This window comes from Paroedura picta, chromosome 14 (genome assembly GCF_049243985.1).
Source record: "Paroedura picta isolate Pp20150507F chromosome 14, Ppicta_v3.0, whole genome shotgun sequence".
Lineage (NCBI taxonomy): Eukaryota > Metazoa > Chordata > Lepidosauria > Squamata > Gekkonidae > Paroedura > Paroedura picta.
This window is the reverse complement of record NC_135382.1, coordinates 39,500,752-39,518,768: the sequence shown is the minus strand read 5'-3', so window position 1 is coordinate 39,518,768 and position 18,017 is coordinate 39,500,752. Positions and strand designations below refer to the sequence as shown.

General features: G+C 52.2%; 1 protein-coding gene across 1 annotated transcript in view; it reads left to right on the top strand.

The window, feature by feature from the left end:
- SLC7A5 (solute carrier family 7 member 5) overlaps positions 1-14,184 on the top strand; it is a 30,452-nt gene extending 16,268 nt beyond the window's left edge. The window contains exons 3-10 of the mRNA XM_077309456.1: positions 1,363-1,468; positions 2,283-2,327; positions 5,096-5,219; positions 6,413-6,516; positions 7,556-7,652; positions 8,574-8,723; positions 8,856-9,033; positions 9,380-14,184. Coding sequence (XP_077165571.1) covers positions 1,363-1,468; positions 2,283-2,327; positions 5,096-5,219; positions 6,413-6,516; positions 7,556-7,652; positions 8,574-8,723; positions 8,856-9,033; positions 9,380-9,435 — 860 coding nt within the window. The 3' untranslated portion in view covers positions 9,436-14,184. The remainder of the gene's footprint in view (positions 1-1,362; positions 1,469-2,282; positions 2,328-5,095; positions 5,220-6,412; positions 6,517-7,555; positions 7,653-8,573; positions 8,724-8,855; positions 9,034-9,379) is intronic.
- The last annotated feature ends 3,833 nt before the right edge of the window (positions 14,185-18,017 follow it).

Sequence of the window (18,017 nt, the reverse complement as noted above, 5' to 3'; positions counted from 1 at the left end):
GAGTGGCGGCCCAGCGCAAACAAGCACAGAGATGGGAACTGGCCAGCAGGCCCCGGCGCAGGGTCTTCAGGGAGGGGTCGTGGCTCGGAGGTGGAGCATGTGTTGGCACCTCCAGGGAAAGGGCGCGTTAGGGAGCGGTGCAGAAGGCCTCCGCCTGAGGGCTGGCTGCCTGTCCGTGCAGACCCGCCTGCCCTCGCTGTCCCCAGGGCCTGGCCCAGTCGAAGGCAGCTGCCTGTGTTGTCCTTTGACAAGGCGTCCCCCGGGAGCTGGCTTGCTTGCTTGCGTGGTCCTCTGTCTGCAAAGGAAGGGGGAAGGGGGGTGTTCGTGATGGTTGGAGGAAAGCGGATTTTCTTGGCCAGGCTCCTTCTCCCCTCTGCCCGCTTCTCCTCGTGGCGAACGGCTGGAATGTCGGGACAGGGCAGTGGATTAAGCCCTATTCAAGCAGAAGCGTCCGCGTGACCAGGCTGCCCGGCTCTCGGTGCCCTGAGTCGGATCACATGGGCAGCAGCCGACTGCCTGAGACCTTCCCCATCCCTTCCTGCCCCTCCGGGCCAGGGAACGAGGCTTCGGCCGCTTCCCACCCTTCTCCAAAGCCTGGGCTTGGCCTCCGGATCAAAAGTCCTGCCGCCAAACGTCTCCTGAGGCTCCCGTAATGAAAATAAACGCTGGGCCTGGTGGGCGTGTCTTCCACAAGGGCACAATTGAAGGACCCCCTCCCCTCTTATGCCCCCCCCTCCCCTTCCTGGGCTGTTTTCCTTCAAGGCCGAGCCGATAACAGGAAGCCCTGGGTAGTCGAGCCCTTCCCCCTGTTCAGAGGGACGTGAGGGTTTGCGGCTTCCTCCGGCCCCCGAAAGAACAGGCCGAATCCTGGCCCCGAGGCTTCGGGGAGGGACGGAAACGCTCAGGCTGGTGGGACCCGTGGAAGAAACGCTGCCCTCCCCTCCGAAACAAAACGCGACCGTCACACTTCGGCTAGCGTGAAACGAGCCTGCATTTTCCACGTTGGGTACTTAGACACGTGTGGCTTAATTAAGCATGGTTATAAATAAAATAAATATATTTCAGAGCTATTTCTCACATTAGGCAAAGACCAATTTGGCACATGAATTGACCTTTCCCTTGCGGGGGGTGGGAGGGGGCACAGCTCCTGCCTCTCCTCAGCGGGTTTCTCCGGTGGCTTTTGGCCGAGGTTCTGTGAGGACACTGAGAAAGGTCACTGGGAACTCCCTCTGACTGGGCAGGGGACTGGGACTCTGACTGAGGTGCCTCGGACAGGCCCGCCATTTCAGCACTGAAAAGAGCCCCCCAGCTACGGGCGAGGCGTGTCTGAATGTCTTGTCTCTCCTGTTTTGTCCCGTGCAGGTGATGTGGACAACCTGAGCGTTGAATACTCCTTTGAGGGCACAAACCTTGAAGTGGGGAAGATCGTCTTGGCCCTGTATAGCGGCCTTTTTGCTTATGGAGGCTGGTAAGCGTGTCCAAACTGTCGATTCGGGGAAGGGCCATGATCTCTGGGGTCAAGAACCTGGCAGCAGGTGATGTGGAAGCCTCCCCCAGAGCCCCTGGAGATGGACTGCCCGACGGGGGGTCTGATTCGGTAGAAGGCAGCTTCATGCGTTCGTTTGGGGGGAAGCCCTGCTCAGGGGCAGTGCCTCTGCTTGGCCTGCAGAAGGTCCCAGGTTCAGTCCCCGGCAGCCTCTCCAGTTAAGAAGGACCAGGCAGGAGGGGAGGGGAAAGACCTGCAGAGTGGCTGGCAGTCAGAGTAGGTGATACAGGCCTTGCTGGACCGAATGTCCTGTTCAGCGTGACCTTCAGGTGAGTTCGGGACTTGCAGGATGCCCGCGTTCCCTTTGAGGTCTGCCTCCTGTCCGTGGGTTCCAGGGGAAGAGAGGTTATTAATGGGCATGATTTGTGCTCGATATCACTTAATCTGTCACTTTAAAAAAAAGAGAAAAGTGGGTCAGGTTACTTGGCTTGGATTTGACCAAGCTCCAGAAACACAGCAGGGGCTGGATGTAGATGGGAATATTTGGTTTTCAGAAAGCCAGTCTTTTGCTTCTTTCGTTGGCATCTGGGGGAAATGCAGACGGGTGTGCCGGTCCTCCTGTGGCCGTGCTCCTCCTGTTATCCCTCCTGGCCAAGGTGTAAACATTGTTTTCTTTCTTTTATGCTCCTCTAACTTCTCCTCCGTGCTGTTCTAAGGTCTGCTGATGAACGGATCGTGTTGTCTTGCAGATGCACCGCCTCAATTGCCTTTTCAACTTTGCTTTTAAAAATTTCAGGAATTACTTGAATTTTGTGACTGAAGAGATGATCAACCCCTACAGGTGGGTTTTGGTGAGGAATCCCACCCGGTCTTTGCAGTTTTAAAAGTCCCTTCCACCCATCTCGTAAGATTAGCTGCCGCCCCGAGGGCACAATTTGGGCAGCACGCCGGAGGTGGAGAGCTTGCAGTGGTATTTGGGGAAGGCTGTTTTGTCCCTGCCTATGCAACGGGGCGGTCGTCCTGGGCTTTATCAGGGATCTCTACATGTGCGTTTTGCGACTGTTCTGGGAACGCTGTCAGAGGTCCCTTTTGAAGGGCTGGGGAAATGAAGCGATCGCAGATAGGCAGCTGGAAGCGCATTTTTAAAAGGAAAAAGAAGATTCGATTTCCCCTTATTCACCACCCGCAGAATAAATAGTATTTTTGTTTTAAAAATGCTCTTCAGATGGAAAAAAGCTACTAACTGGAAAACTCAGCAACATATGGGAGATGCTCTGGTTATGTAGTGGATTCGCTATGCTCTCTGGTTTCCTGATTTATTGAATAAAACCCCTTTGGTGGGCTGAAGAGAATTCAAGTTTGTTCCAATTGCATCCTTGTGGCCCTTTCCGGAATGGCCCAGGCTAGCTCCATCTCGCCCGATCTCAGAAGTGGAGTAGGTTGGCCCTGGGGAGGACTTGGATGGGAGGCTGCTGAGGAAGGCTGGGGTTGCCACGCAGAGGCAGGCCATGGCAGGCCAGCTCTGCTCATCTCTTGCCTTGAAAACCCTACGGCTCTCCTTCCCCCACACCCCTGGCTTTCGGCACGCAAACTCCTGATTTACTGAACAAAACCAATTATCTTGGCCGGAAATACTTCAGTTTCCTGATATTGCGCGTGTTAAAACAGTGAGCTTGTATCACACTTATTCATTTATGTGTCAGAAGTGTTCACGGCCACAATTTTCCAGTTTGCTGGTTCAGATGAAAAGGGAAAACCTGCCTTCAGATGTGAGGCAGGGAATATTTTTAAGCAGAATGGGTTCTGATTTAGGTATCAGAATTTAAAACAGGACTGTTTTGGAGGAGCAGACTTACAGTCTTTCGTTTGGATGACTTTGCTCAGAGCTTGGTTACCCGTTAATTTATTGTACTTGTTTTATAGTGAGGGTTGCCAGCATTCTTCTAGCCGTGCTTCCGCGCATTCTAGATCCAGCATGGATGCATGCTCTTCCCGATAGCGCTGTCTGACGGAGGCCACCTTGCTGGCTTTTCGCTTGTCAGACAGGCAGTAGTTAGAAGGCACAGGAGCACTGCCCGTTGGAGAAAGCTGGCAGTCCCAAAAGTGGGCAATCGTTCACTGTGTAGCTGAGTGTATGCCATGCAGAAGGTGTATCCATTTCTCCAAACTTAAAAGCCAAAAGGTTTTTCACAGGGAGCTTGGTCCAGTTTGCTGATGCCGTGTTCTCTGCGATGCAGAGCCGAATTCTGCTGACCTCTCAGGGCACGATGTGTGGGGAACGAGAGCAGAGGTCCAAGCGCCCCCCCCCCACCCAGTGAAGGCAAAGGCTCCCTGGGGCCGTGCCGTGTCGCTCAGGGCAGGGCCCTCCTAGTTCCTGGGTTCCAGGTCCTTTCTTTTCCTGACCACGTCAGTTTGCTGCAGCTGGTGAAGGCGGCAGCAGGGCAGTCTCTTGTGGCTTTTCCGCCTGCAGGTCAGTCCCAAGTTGCATCGGGAAGATCTTTGCACGCACACACCCCCAGTTTATTGTGTTCCTGGGAGGAACAGACCTGCCTTTTGTTTGAGTGCTCGGCTGTTTGATTTTCTGTGGGCTGCAGCTAACCCGGCCGGTCCTTTGTGTCAACACAGGCGTCTTTCTGTAGCAGAACTGGGACAGGTTCTTAATCTGAAGCCGGGTGGCTTTGCAGCATTTAATCCTCCCCCCCCTCCCCTCCCCTGGAATAGGGCAGCTGTGAGGCCCTTTGAATTAATCTGTTCAGGAGCAAACGCAGCCCCTACCAGCCAAGGTGGCAAAGAACCCTTCAGAGGTCTCCTCAAGCCTTCCCGGTTTCTCCCCACCACCACCGACACAAAGAGTTCTGCCCATATTGGGGTGGGCTTCATGCTTGGTCATCACTCCTGTCTGTGTGAAGATGCATGATGGTCCTGCCTCAGACCCTCGGCCACGCAAGGCCAGGATTGTCTCCTCAGACCGGCAGCGGCTCTGTGGGGTCTCAGGCCGAGGTCTTTCCCATTGGAGAAGCTGAGATTTGGACCCAGGACCTTCTGCCTGCCAAGCAGACGCTCTGCCGCTGAGCTACGGCTCTTCCCCAGGTGGTTTTGGGAAGGCAAAGCTCGCGGAGGCCGAGTTGGAACTGAGCACCATCAGGCAAGCGTCATGGTAACCGTATCCTGACTTCCTGAAGGCCGAGCAACAGGTGACCTTTAGTCCTCCTTCCTAGACTAAGCGCTGCAGACGGCTGTCCTGCAGCCACGGAAGGTCCATGAATCACAAGACATTGTGACCGAGCATGATGCTCGGAATTGCCCCCTCTCAGGGGAGGAGGCAGCCTTGATCCAGCACAGGCCTGACGTGGCGGCCTCCCTTGGAAGCGCTGTCGAGCTAGAGGCCCTTTCAGGTGCTCAAGGCGAGAGATGAAAAGAGGCCGTGTGTCTCCCATCCGTCCAGGTGCTAGCCAGGGCTGACCTTGCTTGGCTTCTGAGAGATGAGATTGGGCTGGCCTGGATGAACTCTTGGCTGAAGGGTATTGCTGGGAGAGGAAGGGGGGGGGGGTCTTCGGCGTTGCTTGTGAAAATGCCGGCGGCATCTCTGTGCGCTTCTTCCTTCCCCAGAAACCTGCCCCTCGCCATCATCATCTCCCTGCCGATCGTGACGCTGGTGTACGTCCTGACCAACCTGGCCTATTTCACCACCCTGACGGTGGATGAGATGCTGACGTCAGAAGCAGTCGCCGTGGTAAGACGAGTCACCCGGAAACGGCTCCCACCAGCAAGGCGCTACAAGCAGAGCATCTCCCGTGTTACTCGCCCCCGCCCCCCCCCCCCCGTCTTTGTTGCCTTTCCCCCCTGCAGGTGGGGAGGGGCCGCTCAGCCGAGCAGAGATGATAAGGCAGGTCTTGTCTGCCGGCAGCTCTCTGGAGCTGAGCGGGAGGGAAGAAAGCGTCACGGGCGGCTTAATCTTCTGATCAGTTGCCGGGGCGATGCCTGGGGGGGGGCACGAAGCAGTCCGTCAATATTGATCTGCGATGTCCTTTTTATTTATTTTTGCAGTGCCAGCTGGCAAAAGGATCTCTGCCTTGCCTCATTTATTGGTTGTAATTTGAAACTGTAGGCACGGGCATAGGGGTTTAATTTATAAAGGCAGCTTCTCGTAATGGGTAGGGCCACGGGTTCAAGTCCGTGTTAAGGGGACGTCCTTCTCCCTGTCTAAATTGCTTATTTGTTTTGTGTATTTGCCTTATTTATAGTACACCTTTCTCACTTGCTGGAGGTGGATTCCATAGGGTGAGCCAATGCAATCCAGGGAAAGAATGCAATAGGAACCGGGCCTTAAAACAGGACTGAAGCCAAGAATTGTGTGAAATGAGGCAAAGATTTGCCTTTCAGCACAGGGCCATGGGCCCTAATAATTTCTCCAAGCCGCTTTGCAATTCATGTTGTCGAGTGTGGTCCTTTTCCCTGTGTAGGAACGCACTGTTTAGAACTTCAGTTCTGCAAAAACTGTTTTGGGGCAAGGGGGACACTGTGAGGCCAAAATAGAAGGGGGAAAACCCCACCAACGCCGTCCTGAACTCCTCAGAGGAAGTTTCAACCACGACAGCGGTTTCCTTTTGCAAAAAGTGGTTCAGTCTTCTGTTCAACCTCACAACAACCCTGCAAGGCTGGTTTTGCTGGTTTGCAGGTCAGGAGCCAAATCCGATATTGGCTTTATCGTTGCCAATCCCTTAAGGGGACAATGGCTGGGGCGGGATTTGAACTCGTGGCACCAGAGTTTAGTTCTGGATCACACAGATTTATAGATCTTGTACGTCCACCACTGACCTTCGCTTTCCCTCCTGTCCCCAACGTCCACATCTCCATATTTGCTTCCTCCAGACGTTACTGTCAGAAAAATTGACATGCTCTTCTCCCTCTTTTTTTTGGCTGTAGGATTTTGGGAACTATCACCTGGGCGTCATGGCTTGGATCATCCCAGTCTTCGTTGGCTTGTCATGTTTTGGGTCAGTCAATGGGTCCCTCTTCACGTCGTCCAGGTAGGCTTCTCAAAGCCACGGGCCGGGTTGGGGCATCCCAGTCTCCTGGGGGCAACGAGGGAGGGGGGAGTGCCAACTACTTAAATATATAAAATTAGCCTCCTGCTCTTCAACTGAAGATTGGCTCCCGAGGTAGCTAAGAGGCACTTAGAACCCACCGTAAACAGCAACAGTTTATCTCAAAACAAATTTTAGAGTCCAGGGGCACCTTTCAGACCAACTGAGTTTTATTCCAGGGGGTGAGCTATCGTGTGCAGGCACAACTCCTCGGATACAGTGTTGTGGGATGGAAGTAATCCATTCATACCGATAGGCAAAGTTTCAAGCGGGTCGTTGAGCCCAAGGGCACCTTTAAGACCAACAATGATTTATTCAAGGTGGGAGCTTTCGAGTGCTTGCACTCGAAAGCTCCCACCTTGAATAAATCTTTGTTGGTCTTAGAGGTGCTCTTGGACTCCTCTATCTTTGCTATAGGTAAAGTGTAAGACTAAATGTACATACAGCATCATGAAAATGGGTAACAAATTCCAGGGATAATAAGGAAAAAAGAGCCCTTTGGCTTTGCTTGCATCCACTCCCAATGGAATTGCACGGGAAACATTCTGGCTACAATAAGGATGTCCACATTAGAGATCAGTGAGCCAATCTCTACTCAGTTGCTGACAGCAGTGAGCTGGGACCTCGCCCCCCTGCTTGGAAAGTGAGATCCAGATCTGGGCATGAGGGAATCCCTTCTGCCTCACCTTTGGACGGAAACAGGCCTGGCAAAAAAAGTACTTTTGGTAATTCCAGAGGATGTGTGTCTGTGCTCCGCCTTGTGTACTGGGAGGCCTTCCGGGGGGGGGGGCGGTGAGGACAGGCCAGCCTGGCAGTGTCCTTCCTGCGATTGGACAGAAGCTCTCTCCCCTTCACACGGGATTCGTCTGACTCTAACAACAGACCCCGCAGGGTTGTAACTCGGTGCCAAAAGCACACATGGTGTGCCTGGAACAGCTGCTTGGCTCTTCAGTGACACAGAGGATCTTCCCCTCTTTCTTAGGCTATTCTTTGTGGGGGCTCGCGAAGGCCACCTGCCCTCCCTGCTCTCCATGATCCATCCTCAGCTCTTCACGCCCCTCCCCTCGCTCATCTTCACGGTAAGGACCCTCTCTGGAAGGCCGGGGCCCTGGGGGCCTGTGGGTGGTGCCCATCTGGTTGCAGCACACTTGCAGAGAACAAGGGGCCGTGTAGGGCTTTCAGGAGAGCAGCAGAGGTGGTGTGGCCACTGCCCGCCTCTGCACAGTGACCCTGGGCCTCCTGCCACCCAAGGGCTCACCAGAGCCGACCCTGCTTTAGCCTCCGAGATTGGGCCAGATCAGCCTGGCCGGAGGGAACCTCCGATGGCTCCCAGGGAGGCTGGGCCACAGAACAGTTTTGATGCCGTTCACCTGGGCTCCCGAGCAGGAACGTGCTGAAGGTGTCCCTCCTCCTCCTCCTCCTCTGTAGCAGTTGGGGGCAAGGTAGTGTTTCAGAAGTCCAAAAGTTAAAGCCTTTGAAAGAAGACCTCCTTCCTTCAGGCTGAAAAAGGCCATTACTGTTAGCACAGGAAAATTATTAATGCAATTAATGGCCAAAATGAGTGAAAATTATTAGGAATTTTAATTATTAATTGTATTAATAATTTTCCTGTGCTAACAGTTTTCACCTGTTTTGTGCATTCACTTGCTGCGTAAGTTGGCAATATGAAGGGGAAGGTCTCCTTTCCCAACCCAGCCTGCTGTCATTTTCATTCATTTTCTTCACGCCTACTTGGCCTTTCTCCCATTGGGGACCTCGGGTGGCTTACACCGTTCCTCTCTCCTCTGTTTTAACCCCACAACAACCCTGCGAGTGAAGCTCAGCCGAGAGAGGCCGATCGGCCCCTGCTTGCCCTAGCCGGCTTCCAGGGGAGGATTTGAACCTGCATTTTTCGGATCTGTTTCCAGGGCTTTTAACTGCCGCGGCGCCAGGCTGGCTCCCAGCGGTTCTCCTGCCAGTTGTCTTAGCCGTTCTTCCTTCTCCCCTCCCGCCCCCCGCAGTGCGTCATGACCCTGATGTACGCCTTCTCCAACGACATCTTCTCCGTCATCAACTTCTTCAGCTTCTTCAACTGGCTGTGCGTGGGGCTGGCCATCATCGGCATGCTGTGGCTGCGCTACAAGAAGCCAGAGCTGGAGAGACCCATAAAGGTAGGTGCCCAGAGCTCTCCCCAGGGCGTGGGAAGGGGTGGAAATGAGGATGGAGAGGGGGTGGCTAGTGCATGCTCCTGTGCGTGGTCCTGTGTGGTCATCTCCTGTCCCTTGCTGGTTTCCCGCACGCAGGTCAACCTCGCCTTGCCCATCTTCTTCATCCTGGCCTGCGTCTTCCTCATCGTGGTCTCCTTCTGGATGACCCCCAAGGAATGTGGCATCGGCTTCGCCATTATCCTCAGCGGGGTCCCCGTTTACTACATCGGGGTCTGGTGGCAAAATAAGCCCAAGTGGCTGCTGCAGCTGATCTGTGAGTACCGCTTGGCAGCCTGAATGGAGATTTCATTTCTCCGTTTGGGCTCCTCCTCATTTGCAGAACTGCACCTCGCAGAGCAGCTGAGTTTCTGTTCTGTTTCCAAAGAGCAGGTCTGGAATAGTGGGTGCCGTAGGACTGTTTTCGTTTCATTCGTTTGGAATATTTTCATACCCTCTTTCCAGCCAATCAGGGTCAAAAAACAGTTGCGAACTATTGCAAATAATTCAAGCACATTTTGCTAATAAAAGGGCCGGTGGCTGAATGAAGCGTCCCTGGAACACAAAGACCATCACAATTCTCAAAAAGCTTCCTGTTTTGTTTCCCCTTTTTCCTCCGCCAGACTCCACGACGGTCCTCTGTCAGAAGGTGATGGAAGTGGTCCCCCAAGAGTCTTAAAGAGCCAAGGAAGCATCAGAGAAGATGGTTCGAAGCCAGCGCACAATCTTTTCAGTTTGAAAATGCGAGTATTTCTGATTCTTAAAAAAAAAAAAAAATCCAAGCTGGGGGCCTCCGAGGAAACCAGCCCCCCGAAACTCTGCAGCCCACGTGCCCTGCCCCCCCCCACTCCTGCCCCTTCCTTCTTATCCACACCAGGCAGCTGACCCATGCAGAGGAGAAGCGTTTCTGGGTACAAACTTGAATCTCGCAGGAAGAGGAGCTTCCGCCGGAAACTTCCACAAAGTCTCAGTCGGTCCTAGAACCGAGGAACCCAACAGGAACCCAATTCTGTCAGCGTTTACATGAGTGACTCAACTTTTTTAGGTCAATTATTGAGTGGATGTTTGTTTCCTCTTTTCTTTTTTTTTGGGTTCTTCGTTTTGTTAGCAGTTTTAATTTCTCCAGCCAAGGAAAACGGGGTTCCGTAGCTGCCAGCTTTCCACAGCTGCCTCCAGATCTGCTGAAAGAGAAGAATCCCAGGCTGCCGATTCACCTGGTGCAGCAGGGCATGCCGAGGGAAAAGGTTTTCCTTCCTTAAGCCTTACACTCCTGAACACAAACAGGCAGGGAGACCTGCAGAGTGCAAAGAAATGGGACCTTAACTTGTGGACCAGCGCAAATATCAACTCGTTCCAGTCCAGGCGGACTCGGCTACTCCAATATGAACTTCTTATTTGTATTATTATCATTATTTTTTAGAGGTTTCCTTTTTAGTTTTAAAGAACTTCCCCCCCCCCCCCTTTGAGACGCCCGTGTAGTTCCGTTTTGTTATCCACCCACTTGCAATAAACGTTTTGTATGTCGTCCTGTCGGCAACGTTAACAATGGTTTCGAGCAGTCCCGGCCGATGTGCCGGCTGAGAAGCACGATCCGCCAGACTTGCTCCAAACGCACAAAGGCCTGGCTGGCATCACGGTCCATGGCTGGGCGGGCTGATCTTAGCCTTGCTCCGGGGACTGGAGGAGAAATCCAACCCGATCTGCTGTCTTACGAAGAAGAACGTCACTTCTTTTCATCCCCTCCATCAGCTTGCTCTGGAAGCAGGGTGGGTGGGTGGGGAGTGAAGTTTCTGTGTGCTGATCTACCTGGAAGGTTGGGGGGGCCTGCCTCTGATGGCAGCAGTGGGCACCCGTCTCTTCTCAAGCATGCACGACACAGGTATGAGAGTTGCTTCTGAGAAGAAAGAGCTTGGGGTACCTGCTGCAGTTGCTAATTTTTCTCTTTGCTCTTCTCAGTAACTGCCATCTGGCTTTACTTCTTGTTGTCACCAAATTTGGGACCACGGAGGTTAGAACTGGGGCAGAATCTGTAGTTCCTAGGAATTGGGAGTTTGCGTACATCTGAATTGTAATGCTTTTGCTCCGTTGCTCCAGGTGGGTGGAGAGGAAATGAGCCTTGAACCTTTCTTTTTGTTACTTAATGCTGTCTCACCACACGACCATCAGCGTGAGAACTAAACTTCCCCTTGGAGCATAATACGGTCCGAAGCTCATTAACCCACAACGTTCTGTCAGATCCTGGTCCTCGGGGGCTCTCTCGACCAATAGCACATGGATCCTTGCAGTGTTTTTCTCTCCTCCGTGTCTTTGTGTCGGCTGGGTTTTTATTCGCTGTTGGGGTTTAAGCTGTGTTCTTGCTGGGAGGAGAGAAACTTGGCCTTTTGGGACATCAGAAATCACGTGGCAATTGAGAGGAGAGCAGTGTCTGCAGGCCATAATTCTTCCACTCCAGAAGAATTATGTGTTTCCCTTCTGTGTGCCCACGGCCCCGTTGACCAAAGCCAACCTAAAAGAGTGCTTCTTCCCTAGAACACTTTGACTCTACAAAGCTGGTTGGAACCCAATGTGAACACCTTGGCTTCTCTACTGCAAAGCACCCTGGGAGTTGTAGTTCTGTAAGGGCCCTAAGAAGGGTGTGTCTCCCACCCCGCCTCTTCCCAGAATTACAGGCCCAGGGTACCTTCGTTGAGAGCCGTAGTGGTTGGGGAAAACTTGAAGGTTAGATGTGCCTTGAGCGAAGTGTTGCCCTTTCCTAGAAATGAATGTAAGCCAACAGTTGGCCCACAGAAATGTTAGCTGAGGAACCTTGTCCCTTCCTTAGCTGCGTTGGTGGCGCCTTCAACAAACCCAGTCATTCCAGAATCCTGGAAGCCCTTGATCATTTTGTAAGGAAGAATGTATTATTCCGCGGTCACATGAGCTGCAAGAGAGGGACAATAGCTCAGCCTTTTCTTTTCTTTTTCCTTTAATAAGCCCGGTTGTCCAAATCAGAAATGAGCACTTTGCGCTGCTCATGCTGGCATTCTGGGTCTCTGCTTTTAGAAGAGAGATCAGGCGTCCGGCGGGTCTTTATCAACCCAGTCGTCCATCAGCGGTGGTGTTTTGCTTCACGCACATTTTAAAAAGCTGAACAAATAGGAGCCATTGATACTTCATGCTGCTTAAATTCAGGGGGGAACAAAGCTAGTGGAAGAACCTGCGTGGAGGGGGGGGGGGTGTTAAGGCTGGTTGATGGCAGCAGAGAAATGCCAAGGCATGTCCTTTTAGAAGGAGGGCCTGGGGGAATGAGTGTTGTCACGGCACCTTTCCCATTCAGTATGTGAAAGTCCCCTTTGGCAGAGCATTTCTGGGCAATTCTACATCTGCTTCTCATCTCCAGTGGAATATTGCTAAAGTTTGTTTGGCATTCCTCTTCCGTAGTAAGCCTTGCATAACTGTTGTCTTCCCACCCACGACAACATTGCAACATGAGGGCTAATTAGCCATGGAAACTTCTTTGTTGAGCCGAATTTGGGTTGGGTAAGGAATGTCACATCAGGGTTCTGGCTGAAATTTTCCTAAAGGAGCCCGACGTGAAGAGCCTTGAAGTCATTTTGGTCTGCTGCTTTGGGAACCTTTAACAGGATTCCTCCAGGCCGAGACAGCAATCTTGGGCTGTGTTTCGGAGACTTGGGTGAAATTGTCTACTGTACAACGGCTGCTGAGGGGTGTTCCCTTGCTTTGGGTCCAAAGGTGGTAAGGCTGGTGGAATGGGCACAACAAGATTTGAGTCCAATGACACCTTTAAGACCCACAAAGATTTATTCAAGGTGTGACCTTTACGAAAGCTCACACCTTGAATAAATCTTCGTGGGTCTTAAAGGTGTCATTGGACTCAAATCTTGTTGTGTTTCTATCAGACAGCATTCCATGTTCAGGATGTTGTGTCCCAGGAAAAGGAAGCACCTTAGGCTCCTACAAATCCTCTTCCAGGGTATGATCCTACACAGGTTCCTTTTATTTAAACAAATCAGTGCGTGGGCAGACCCGTCGCAGATAAGGCAGCCCTAGAAGAGTTTATATGGTGGATGAGGGCGGAAGACGTTGACAGGATTAAACAGTTCTGCGGGGAAAGAGAGACTTGTTTTATACGCATGGCAGAAGTCCTGCCTCCTGTCCAAATTTTAAGCCCCCCTGTTCCTGGCACGTCTCATGGAGATGCCGTCTTAACGTTAATTTAAGCACTTTCAAAGAAGAAAACAAAAAAGACTACTTTAAAGATTAAAGCTTGGCAGCTTTAATGGATGTTAATTCAATTCCCTTGGGGGAGAAATTCATCTTGCGGCCGTTTGGAGAGGCTTGGGTGCTAAAGGCCTTTTTGCTTTCAGTTTCAAATAGGAGAGCTCCCACCAAACCACTCCTGTGTCTCTAGGAGGAAATATTATATAGATTCGGAACGGTTAATATGTGTTAGCCGGTCATTTTCTGCAAGTCTGTGAGGGTGGGTTTTTTTTGCTTGGGAGATGCTTTCTGATCTTGAAATTGTTATTTTTGGCCTGGTTCTATAGAAGCCCAAGAGGCACCTGGGTGGACTTCAATTTTCCTTAGGCTGCTGCAACCTTACATCAGACCGTGATATTCTTGGGGAGTACTCAAATTTCCCGTGCATATCGGCTGCCTTTCACACATACAGTAGGGGCTCCCTGTTTCGTGTACACTGTACATGAGGCCCTGAACATGAAGCTCTTGCATGCGCGAAGCTCCAAGAACCACACCCCCTTGGTAGGGATGGAGGTCACCCATAGAACTGGTGCTAGGAGCATCTCCAAGGGTTCTTAGGAGGTGTCCTCTCAGTAGGGAAGGGGCAAGCCATTTTCTGCCAGCGATGGGGAGGGGGGGGGGGGTCCCATCTTGAACTCTCAAAATGGGAATGAAAAGCCATTGTGTGGACATTGTTACAGGCTCTCTGAACGGAGGGCGACTCTTATGCCTAGGGAAGACCCTTGGGCTCCTTAGGAATCCTATTGCTTTGTTGAACATAGTTTTTAACATTTTTAACATGATAAAAGTTAAAACAGTTTTTGTTACACTTCTAAGAATAAATAAATATTTTATTAATTTAACAGCTATGCTAGACGCTAAATGGCCACACTCCTTAGTGTTTCAGTACAGAAAGCTTGGTTTGATTACGTCGACAATCAAGGCCTGTGCTTTTGTTTCTTTTCGTAGTGAGCTTGGTCAGTGCTGCTGTGTGAAATGGTGCACAATCCAATGTACTCTTCTGTTGTTGTACCTTAACAGTTTTCCCTTGGACTCCTCCCTCCCTCCCCCCCCTTCTTTCCACTGCTTGTGGTTAAGCAGTTCTGTTGCATTTTGAATGTTTCTGATTTTATTTTGAGCAAAATATTCTGAATTACAACTCTGCTGTTGCTGGTTCTTTTGACTCAGAGATTTCTTGTTTTTGTTTGTTGGTTTCCTTCCTCCCTCAAAGCATCGTTCACTTCTTCCCAAGTTTCCAGCTCTCGCCTCTTGGGCAGCTGAACTAAAGGGCAGGTGACGAATCAGATGCCCGACTTCATTCTGCTTTTATGTGTTCCTCGTTTAGGGACGCACTTAAACATGGGGGTGCAATAAAAGCGGCTTGGAAAACAGTCAAGAACAGAAGAGCCCTGCTGGGTCAGCCACAACTTTCCTCTCCCCACAACAGACACCCTGTGGGGTGGGTGAGGCTGAGAGAGCCCTGATATCACTGCCCGGTCAGAACAGTTTTCTCAGTGCCGTGGCGAGCCCAAGGTCACCCAGCTGGCTGCATGTGGGGGAGCGCAGAATCGAACCTGGCATGCCAGATTAGAAGTCCGCACTCCTAACCACTCCATCAAACTGGAAGAAGGGAGAGTGCCTGCCAAGCCTGGCGGGGTGGACCCGCAGAAGTCTGCTTCTGCCGCTAGAATGCGTGGGCGCATGGGTGCTGAATACCAAGCCCAGCCTCGAAAATTCTCTCTAAGCAAGGTGAAGACGGCTTTGGCGTCTCCGTGGCTTTTTGTCCCAGGACAGAGAGCTCTTGGCGCGGAGTGTTGGAATGTCACATATAGTCAAGGGGAGCTGAGAAACGGGTGAGAGTAACAGATCAGTGCCCTGCCCCGAGAAAGGTCTTGTAAGCCTTGTAACCCGGAGAGAGGCAAGCCGGGTCTCTCTCTTTGTTTGCTTTCTCCCAGCCACAGGTCAGTGCCAGTTGGCTCTCCCTCAGTAATGGCCTCAGTTCCCCAGCTGGTGCCCAAGTGGCTGAAGGCAGGAGAAGGCACCTGGGCCACCCTTTGGGCCACATACTACCTGGCACCGGGCAGAATCCTGGTTTTGCTGCTTGGGGGGAAAAGGGCAGCCCTGGTTCCCACGCCCCCAAGCTCTTGTGGTAAGCAGCCACCTGAAGCAGCTACTCCGTGGCTCTCTCCAGCTGGGACGAGGCTGCATTCTCAGAAGATGCCCCGCAGGCCCTCTGCTCCAGGTGCGAAATGAATCACAGCTGTTCACCTGGAATTCTCAACTTCCTGCAGGGGTGGCGTTTGGTTCGTAGAGGAATTTGGCCACTTTGGCTCTTGGCTCTTGAACCTCCGGTGCTCTCTTCCTTGTCTTAGCCAGCCAGCCATGAGGAGGTGTCCACACAAGCAAAACACAAGCAGGGGAGGTCAAAATACACATGATCAGCCACAGATCATGTGCTTCACAGAGGGTAGCCATACTGGTCTGCTACAGCAGGGGTAGTCAACGTGTGGTCCTCCAAGTGTTCATGAACTACAATTCCCATGAGCCCCTGCCAGCAAAGCCTGATGGGTGTAAGTGAACTGAGTGATTTAGCATGTATAGTGAGATAAGAAGCCAAAATCCCTGTTAAGCCCAGGGGGTTCCATTGTCCTGACTGCTACAATAACTTGTAATTTCACATCTTCCATTCCAGTCAGTTTCTGGGATTCCTTTGCAATAGAACTGATACCCCAAGGTCCCCTGCGGGGTGCCCTGGGAGGCTGAAATGTCCTCATCCAGGTTTCTTGGTTTTGTGATTCTGAAGTTCTCTGGCATGTCTCAGCGAAACTATTAAAGAGAGTTGCCTGTAAAATTCCTAGCAGATCAGCCACAGGTCAGATCCGGCCTCACCTTGGCTCCTCTTCAGAACTCTGTTCTGTCTTGGAGATCAAACGCTAGCAAGGGATCAAAGGATCGCCACTTCTACCTGCTCCCTCTGGGCTGCTGCAGGAAACAAGGCAGGACGAAAGGCAGGATTACTGGATAGCAGAAGAAGCACGGGGAGCCGGAGGCTGCCAAATAATTACCAGGAATGTCACTTGTCCTGGGGGCAGGTTTCTCACTATTCCCCACAATGAATGATGGTGGGCAAAGACCGGCTTCTTCAGAGAGATGAACACAAGGCAGTGTATGCATCTTGTTTGGCCCAAGGCTGCAAAATGAGAGGGACAGAGAAGACTCAAATATTAAGCGGGAGATTTGGCTTTTTATTTCTTGCTTTCCTCTTCCTTGAGGAGTCTTAAATGCAGCTTAAAATTCCCTGTCCCGTCCCTACACCAGGCAACTTGTGAGTTGAGAGAGTTCGGAGAGAACTGGGACTGGCCTAAGGTCACCCAACAGGCTTCATGTGTCTCTAAGCGGCTTGCAATATCCCCCCCCCCCAACAGACACTCTGTGAGGTTGGTGAGGCTGAGAGAGCTCTGAGAGAACTAGGACTGGCCCAAGGTCACCCAGGTGGCTGCACATGGAGGAGGAAGAGGAATGGGAAACCAAACACAGTTCTCCAGATTACAGGCCACTGCTCTTAGCCACAACACCATGCTGGCTCTTTACCACACCAAGAGAATCCAGTTTTTTACGCTGTGTCCTTCAGTGTTTTGCCCGTATTTGCCACGTCTCTGACGCCTATGCACCGAAATGTGCATTCTCTTATAGGAATCCAAAGATCCCGTGAAGAAATGCAGGCAGGAAAGTCTAACTCAAAACTCTTGAGACTCCTGTTCTCTCGATCAGCACTGCCTGGGCACCCCCAGCTGGCCAAAGGCATCCTTGCTTCTCTCCTGCCGTCTGTGTCCCGAGAGAACTCTAGCCTGGGTGGCGGAGGAGCAAGGAGGGGGGAAATGAAACAGGATCCGGACTTGGCCAGACTACAGAACCGTAGCAGAAGCGTGTGCAAGCTGCTGAGCGACATCAAAAGCGACCTGGACCCTGTTCAATTTCCACAGTGTCTGAAGGGAGAGGCCAGAGAAAAAAGCACACGGAAACAGCCCTAGGGAGAACGCAGAGCAGCAGTTTCCCTGGATGAGGGAGACCAGGGAGAAGACGCAGAAGAAGAGATGGGTTTGATACCCTGCTTTTCACTACCTGAAGGAGTCTCAAAGCGGCTTCAAACCACCTTCCCTTCCTCTCCTTGCACCACACATCCTGCGAGGGAGGTGGGGCTGAAAGAAGCCTGACATTTTTGCTCCGTGAGAACAGCTCTATCAGGACTGTGACTGGCCCAAAGTCGCCCAGCTGGCTGCATGTGGAGGAGGAGCAGGGAATCAAACCCGGCTCTCAAGATTAAAGGCCGCTGCTCTTGACCACTGCACCAAGCTGGTTCTTGTGTGAACAGAAGATCACAAACGATAAGGTCCCCAAAGGTATCACAATGATACGAGGGCAGAGGCAGCGGAGGGTGGTGTGACTAGGTGTCCAGGTCACTAATGTAGCGAGGTAGGACAAGCCAAGAGACCAGACCAGAATTATCCACCGTGCTTCCACGGCAGAGGGGAGTTTTGAACCTGTTTCTCCCACCAGATCCTGGTCTCACACACAACCCCCTGTACGTGCTGGGTAACGTACCACTCCTCATCCCCAGCAGCTCAGGGTGGTCTGGTTGCATTCTGTCCTCCCATCTTATAAGGAATCCTGTAAGGAATCCCGTTTGATCGGCCGTGAGGGGGAGGGACTTCCTCAAAAGAGGGTTCGGGGCCAAGTGAGTGGAGCCCAGCCAGCCCAGGGGTGGGGCGGGCTCCTCAAGGTGGCCGTAAAGTTGGGGCCTACAGTTAGCGGCCCCCTGGGCTTTGGGCCCACCAGCCGCTCCACTCCTGGCCCCAGCTGTGGGCCAAATATCCCACTGTGGACATTCCACAAGGAGGTGCCAGCCACTTTGTCATTTCGCCTCTCAGAGGGGAATTCCGCACAGGCGTGCAGGAAAGGAGAGGAGGCTTCCCAGAGGTATTTGACGGGCTCTCGAAGACGTAGCCGAGCCCCTGAGATTAC